Source organism: Lepisosteus oculatus, chromosome 21, assembly GCF_040954835.1.
Source record: "Lepisosteus oculatus isolate fLepOcu1 chromosome 21, fLepOcu1.hap2, whole genome shotgun sequence".
Taxonomy (NCBI): Eukaryota; Metazoa; Chordata; class Actinopteri; order Semionotiformes; family Lepisosteidae; genus Lepisosteus; species Lepisosteus oculatus.
The window spans coordinates 7,886,147-7,894,333 of record NC_090716.1 but is presented as its reverse complement, the minus strand read 5'-3'; the positions used below and the strand labels follow the sequence as shown (position 1 = coordinate 7,894,333).

The 8,187-nt window shown below is 35.8% G+C and overlaps 1 protein-coding gene across 2 annotated transcripts; it reads right to left on the bottom strand.

Annotated features, from left to right (window-relative positions):
- Positions 1-3,576: 3,576 nt before the first annotated feature.
- Positions 3,577-8,187, bottom strand: prrg4 (proline rich Gla (G-carboxyglutamic acid) 4 (transmembrane)). Of its 2 annotated transcripts, none has more exons than XM_015338068.2 (7): positions 8,126-8,187; positions 7,448-7,563; positions 6,355-6,518; positions 5,609-5,645; positions 5,063-5,198; positions 4,666-4,842; positions 3,577-3,773 (listed from the first exon to the last, which is right to left on the bottom strand). In XM_015338068.2, the coding sequence occupies exons 2-7, from the start codon at positions 7,551-7,553 to the stop codon at positions 3,746-3,748; spliced, it is 648 nt and encodes a 215-aa protein (XP_015193554.2). In that variant the 5' UTR covers positions 7,554-7,563; positions 8,126-8,187; the 3' UTR covers positions 3,577-3,745. The 2 variants fall into 2 exon arrangements, with proteins under 2 accessions (XP_015193554.2, XP_015193553.2); XM_015338067.2 differs by lacking the exon at positions 8,126-8,187 and adding an exon at positions 7,709-8,099.

Here is an 8,187-nt window from a genome sequence, read left to right as displayed (position 1 = left end):
AATTCTAAATCATGTTATGCATGTTTTGTTTTTAAATAAACAGCTTCGTAACTTCTGAGTTTGAAACTACAAAAAGTACAGTATTCTCCTAAACGATTCGAAAATTACATCTGTGAAATCATTCAATTTAGCTAAATATATCCCTTTAAATATATAGTACAAAATGTGTGCAGCAAATCTTACACATGACTAATTTAGTTAATATAACATTAATATTTATGAATATGTTTAATATACTCTCTGTCATTCTCTTGACATTATATGATCCATCTCTGAACAAACATAAATGAAATAATTCAGAGAATAAATAAGGTTGCAATACCAACGAGGACATTGGGTCTATTTAATTCAATTTGGTAGGGTAGTGCTGTGGTTAGCATTTCTGCCTTGCAGCACTGGGGGCCTGGTTTCAATTCCAGACTTGGTTTGCTATCTGCATGGAGTCTGTTGCTTTTCCCATGTTTGCATGGGTTTCCTCCCACAGTCCAAAGAGATACTGGTACAGTACATGAATTGGCTTCTGGGAAAAGTTGCCCAGGTGTGAGCGTGTGTGTTTGCATCCTTGTCTGCCCTGCAATGGACTGGTGTCCCATGCAGGACGGAGCCTGTCCTTTCCCCTTGCATGCTGGGATCAGCTCCAGCTCCCCCGCAGCACGGTATAGGATAAGGCAGTAAGAAAATGGATGGACAGTTAAATTGGTAGGTAATATCTAGTCGTACTGAGGACCTCATCCAGGTACTTTTTGCAAGAAGGCTAATGGCTTCAATAATATGGCAGTAGCTTGTCCCACACTCTGTAAAAGTTTGTGTCAAGAAAAAGAAATAATGTCATTGGGCAATGTGAAGTGATCTTTATCATTACTCAGAATTTTATGATACAGTATTCCGCCAGAGAGATCATTTTACTTTAACCCTTGCCAAGTTCATGTGCAATCGTTTTTCACAGTTTATTACAGTTACTAGAGTGGTTAAAACGTTGTTCTTTCTGTTTTGCCTTTACTTTTCAATTGTTTGAATCTCGGTGAATCATGCTACTCCTTCATTAAAAAATGTTCAGCTAGAAGTGTTTTTTTTAGAAAGCTATTTATTCCTGGTGAGCGTTGTAATAACCCTGAGCCTTTTCTGGACTAAAAGTAGAGCGCTCCAGGCAGGACTCGGAGAAATCGCACAAGGACCCGAAGAGAACACGCAAACTGAATACAAGGACTGGTTCCGAAACCTCAAACCGAACTGATACCACCGAACTATAAAGTGATAACTCCTATTTGATTCATGCATAAAACCACACTGACCTTTCCGTACAAGCGAGCGTAGCAAGGCGAAGAGAATGCTAAATACTGACCTCTTTCGGCAAGTACTGCATCATGAAAGTAACAACCTTTTATTTAAACCAGCTGACGACGGATTCTTGGACGATTAAAAACGACCGATTGGAGCAATATTTTAAAAAATCTGAAGTCTAACACTTATTTTGGAATTTTGTTTCCAGTTAATTAATAAAGAAATATAATTTCAACATTTTGCATTGGCATGAGTGGTGACCGTGAGACTCAAGTTATTAAAATACCAAGATATCGATTTAGTGATGCGAGGGAAGTACTGTACCTGTAAAGAGCTCTACTGGAGCTGATCAAGGAGACTCTCCTCATCAGACATTTTTGTATGACTGTTTTTAAGCTATGATTTAACAATAGAATTTGCATTCTATCCTTTTTTGAATACCAGGTTGCTGGCAAAGGCAAGCATATTTGCATTATTTGAACGTCTGTTCAGTACATAATCTAGATTTACCTTTTGCGAAATACTGATAGTCTTGGTAATTGGAGTCAAGGGGCATCAGATAATTCTATAATGATCATTGCACTGTGTAACACAATTGTGCTTTCTCAATGCTATGCTGTAAATGGTCCACACTGTGCACCCTACACCATTGCAACGCAAGTCGAGAATAATGTTTTCTATTGTGGTTTAGTTTCGATTTAAAACATTTTAAGTTTTGCAAGCAATTACTTTATGTTTAACATTTACTGTATATTGAATACAAATTAATGTAGTTCTTCTTAATCTTGGTAATTTTTCATTTATATTCATTAAGGTCATGTTAATCATACTTGATCAAAATTCAGCATAACTGCTAGGTGCTGTACAATTTGATTAAATTAGTTGGGGATTGTGGAGAATGTAATTAAAATCATACATGACAGAATGCCAGGATAGAATTATTTATTTAAAATACCATGTGTAGCTCTTTTACCAAAATATATGTTTTTGTAAAATCACTATAAAAGGACACACTTTAAATATAAAAAGACACTTAACATCACTTCAAAAGAAGAAATCATTTACAAATCCTCCATCTGAATTTCAATTTTGCACTACTTTTTCAAGAGGAAACAGAGAGAAAACAACTTTGTACATAAACACCACTCTATTGTTTTATATTCCATTCCAAAAAATGCATTTTTCTTAAGGTTTTTATTTTTCTTAAATAAGTACATCCAATAACATAATAAGCATCAAGCAGGTTCACAAACCTCATAGAATGTTCATACAGTATAATTATAGCACAATATGCTGTTCAAGATGGTATACTATTTTATCATCTATTTACTTTATTAATCTAATTATTTTTTCTGTAGTCATTAAAATATCCCTTTTTTTAGAGATGAAGGTAGCCCAAATATAATTCATTTTCTGTTCTGGGTAATAAACTACTGCCTCTAATAATAAACAACTCATTAGACTGCTTTGATGATAATGACAGGAAAGTAAAAAACAAAACCCTTAGTATGTACTCTTGCATTTTTCCACTAAATGACTACTTGGATTTTTATCTGTCACAAAGTAATGATTTATGTGTGATTTAATCTAGTCTGAGTCACAAAGTACGAATCATATCAATGTTTTCTTAAAAAAAAAGTTAAAAATGTCAACAATAAAGAAATATTCATGTTTCACATATTCCTATTTTGATACTGTAAACATTAAATATCATATTTTGTTTTGTGAAGTAAAACCTGCTTTACACTATTCAACAACCCTGTCTTAACATAGCTTTCAGATAATACCAGCAGTTGTCAACACAGGTGGTAAATACCACAGAGAAAGTGGTTCTGAAAGCTGTAATCTAAAGTAACAACATTACTTCCAAACACATTTGTGGATTTCCTGAATGCTACTATATCTTTTTACAATGAAACATATCCTTAAGCTACAGTACAAAGTTCAAATGTGTCAATTACCAATAATTAAACCAAACACAGCCAAAGGTATCCCTCCTTGACTATCTATCCTAAAACAACAATCAAGTCAACCATAAACCTGAATCTCAGTGCAATGTCACCAGTATAAAATAAAAATCTTAGTTACATATTTACATAATTAGCAGAGAAATGCAGGCACTGCATTTTGTAAGTCCTGGTTATATTTAATTAACAAGTACTGTCCAACTAAGAATATACTGTATGAACAAAAAGCAAGGTTACAAACAAAAGAAAGCATTTCAGTGCATCTGGGCTGTTTGGATACTAGCAGCCTGATCTGTACCTTCCTTAAAGGATCCCACAGAGTCATCTATAGCTTGAAAGTGCCATTTGAGCTTTATTTAAATGATAAACAAAAACTTTTAGAACACTGAAGACTTCAAGAACAAGATATAACGTATTCATTCTTATAGTGAATAATCGGTGAGAAAAATATATGGAAGACTGAAAAATTCCAAAAATTCAAAAGGCCATTCCTGATTTTATCGTTGTATGCTTGCTGTACGGGATCTAAAGACAGAAGAAAAAAACCACACTGAATTAAAATCTTCAGAAACTTGATATTCTTTATCAGTTCTATGGGGTGGCAATGGTGTTAAAAAAGAAGAATGAAAACACAAACATTAGTATAAACTAGTATGTTGAATTTTATTGGTAAACATGATTATTGGTAAAGATTCCAAATTGGATTTTTTTTAAGCTAAATAAGAAATGGATGTGCTGATTTCATGATATGTTTTAAATTGTTTTATTTGATCAATGTCAATAATAAATTATCACTGCAAAAAATTAATTTCCGTGTATTTAAATTAACCAAAGTTCTCTCAGTAATTAGGAATGGCTGGATCAGTGCAGCCATCTGGACTTTTTGTTAATAGTGTGGGCTTGCATTAGATACTTCCAAAAGAGACGTTGCATCTCCATGCAGGACTCCAGTATACTGCAGTGGACTCCAATACACATAGAAAACACACTGCTGTTCTTATGCAAAGAGCTGATAACATTGTGTGAAGATCTGCGGGATGAATAATTTAAATCAGGCATCTCCACTCTTGATCCTGGAAATTGTGCAATATGTTTGAACCCTAAATAACCATTTTCTAAAGACTGGTGTACAGTTGCAGCTCGCTTGAAAGATAAATCCCACACCAGGAATGCTTGGGATTTTTTTTTTGCTCAGTTGTCAAATTGATAGAGACATTTGTTCAATTAAGGAAACACTGGATTTTGGGGATTACCATTTAAAATGACCTCTAAATTTGGACAGATTGAACAAGTCACCTGTTTCATCGTTTACATGAAAACTGTCGCCCCAGTCTAGACAGTGATGATTTAAAGGGTAACCTATGAAACCCACTGCCCTGAAGATGCCTGGTGCAAAGAGGGTGTCTTGTACACCTACCCTGGGTACGGCGGAGGGGGTGCATCGTGCTGTCCGGGTTTGGCAATGGCCTGTTCATAGGAAGGTAGACCTGGACATGGCTCCCCAGCAGGGGGAAGTACAGGCTGCAGAGACGTCTCTTCTAGTCTCCTCATAATCAGGGACGCGTTGCTTCGACTGGCGTGGCCCCTAGAAGAGCTGCAGTCAAACAGGTTACAGTGGCGAGTCTGAGAGAACCAACTCTTAGAGGAAGCAAACTAATCTGAAAGCCCAGTTTAAGATAAAGGGGTTTCTTGTCATGCAAAGACCACACAGGACATATGATTATTGTGACTGAACGGGAGAAACAACATTTTAACTCTGAGTCACTGGAAAGATTAGGTTCCGATAATGAAATGATGAATGTTAAGGTCCTTACCCGGGGGGGCTGTTGGGCTTGCACCTCCTGTGACAGAAGTACCAAAAAAGCAGCCCAATGATGACTAGAGAGACTCCAGCAGCAATGAGGCCTGTTAGAAGAGCAGTGACGTCCACCTTCTGAGCGTTCGAGTCTCCTGCGTGCAAACGGTAGTTTTTTTATCAGTTGTGTAGGGGATCCGAATACTTTCTATTAAACATCTTTGACTAAAGAACTATCTTATTTAAAACGTTAACCTCTTCTCCCCATCCACAAACCCCTAAAGCACCCCAAGACCAAGTTGATGGAATATGGCTTTTCACCCTGGTAGGGAAGACGTTTTAAATCGCTATATTCGCCATGTAATTCCAAGTTAAACAGACAACACCAGTGTACACAGGAACAAACATAAGAGCCCACATCTTCAACATCAAAAGCAAATAGTTCTTATTAAAACATGCGGTTTACAGTTTATCCTATTAGTCAACATACAGTTTCTCTTCATTTAAATCACGATCACAGACTTGAATTGGCTTACTCTGCACTCCATACAGACTTGGCTCTTACCTAGTTGTCCTTTTATGTACAGTTTCCAGAAAACTTCCTGCAAAATAGGATAAAAGGGCTCCATGATTCTTTTGGAAAGCCAGATATTATATAAAAATAAAAAGGCACATATTATGTCGTCTACATTTATTTATTAGAATATACAATCATTATAATGAAAACAACTGGGGGACATTTTTGACAGTGCAGTGCACAGGGTGGCAAAAATATAATTAAAGATGCCTCCCAAACCCTGAATTCCCAGTTTGTTTTGTTTCCATCTGTCTGTGATTTCAGGGTTCCTAGAGCTGTTAGAAATGTGTATATTATGTCCTTTATCCCATAATCCATACAAGTACTGGATGCAAGTAATTAATGATAGTTTATTTGTTTGTACCAGGTATTTGCATTATGACCAGTTTGACTTTATCTGTGAATGTATGCTTTTTCATGCCTGATGTTTTGTTCTTCTTTTATGTTAGTTGATGAATAGTATGCTGTATATTTTACTTAAGTGTTTTTATTTGTAATGAGAGAAACCAAAGACAAAATAGGAATTGACTATTTCACTCAGATTCAAAGCTTTGCTTACAATTAACTACAAAAAGATTTTTACAGAAGAGAAAAGCCTCCAAACATGAATAAATCTCCCCCTTTCCATTATCTATTTATTTGAACTTGTGTCATGGTTCTAAGCTTCAGTTGCTTTTACAGCGGTATGGGACAACAAATAGTCTTAACCAAACTTTAAGCACTGAATACTCAACTGTTTTTGCAGTATCTTCAAAGACTTCTCGTGCCTCTTCAAAGTTGCAGAGCTCTTCATAGCACTCCCTTTCCAGATTCCCCGGAGTAAATAGCTCGAAATCAAAGCGGTTGAACAACAGGTGGCGCCCCAAGAACGCGTTTGCCTTGTCTTCGTTCGCAAAAACTGAAACCAAACGAGTTCATCCACAAATCATTTCCGACAACTCAAGTTCGCGTTTTCCGCGAAAGCCACACACCTTCCACGACACAGACCTACCTTTCGTTGCAGACCAACGGCAAATACGCAAAACAATGTTATACTGTTTATTATATTGACAAAAGATCACCGCGCTACCCAACTGTGTCAAGATGATACTCCGGAAGAACTGGACGAGATCCCTGGATCGATTAGCTACTAGCAACCAGAGACCACTTGTACATTCTAACGTTCTTATGTCAAGCAATGGACACGACTTTTGTATACACTATAAACCTATAGTGTAAATTAAAAAACACTACCAAAAATATATGTCCAACCCATTTTAATGTACATTGACCACATTTTCCAAACATTGTGCAATCAGAAATGTTATCAAAATAAATTTGGGATTTAAGGATATAAGGACATTTCTATACATATGATCACACAACATTTCCTTCTATTGAAGGACACGTAGGCACTTAAGCATGTATTACAATTATGACACGGTAATAAAAGCAATAAAAGTATGAGTCCATGTTAGTAGAAAAATCGAATGAAGTGTTGGCATTTACAGGCGTTAAAGTGGAGGTTCATCAGTTTGATTCTATTCAACAAAATGTTTCAAAATAGCAATTATGAAATATCAAATATCAAATAAGTAGAGTTGGAAAGTTACCTTTAGTTTATTAATTTAGTCATCCGACAATGGAAAGTAATTAGGAAATCTAAAAAAAATCTTACTGAGACTCTTACTGAGAGGCTTTTGTGTTTTAATTTTACGGTGAATAATGTAATACATATCAGAATAGAACTATACTGAAGTAACTATTTAGCCTATTTGATTCATTGATTCATACAATAAAACTCAAATTCCTAAGCCAAGGGCAAAAAAAACCCAACTTGTTACTTACCATTGTTGGATTCCTGTTCTGTGTTTTTCATATGTAATAACTTTCTTGTACATCTACTTAATCCGTACGAGACAAGTTGGTATAGAAGAAATATACGGAAAAGCATTTCTGTACACCTGTAACACATTAAAATTCACTTTATACACACAGAAGACAACATTTAGAAAAATGAATTTCCAATACGTAGAAACGGAAAAGGGTTTCCTTCTAACCCATGAAAAACACAATAGTAATAGCAGGCTTAAGATAATAATCAATTACCTTCAATTTGAAAGGGCAAAAGAAACTTCGTGACAAAACCAGGACCTCTAGAACGCTTTAAAAATGTTTATCGGTGAACTATCCGTAAAAGTTTCATTCTTTCTAGCTCATCCACCCATCCACTTCAGTCTGCTCGTCCTGGAGAGGTTATATACTATTTTAACTAGTTCACACTGAAAACAAGGGGATACCGTACAACCTCATCGAAACTAAACCGACTGGATAGAACGTAATCGTTACAATCAACCGCCAAGCGTGCGTACGTTACATTATCAAAATAAATTAAAGAAAAAAAAGATTTAAACAAAAAACAAAACACAGATTCTAAACAAAACACGTTAAAATAGCTCGCCTTCTAGTTTCTATATCGTATAGAAACCATTCGTTTCAATGTCCCTTTAGTTATTATGACCTCACCTCCTGTTTCTTACTACGTAGCTCAGTACCTGCGCAGACCTGAATAGCAGCAGTGTTTACCT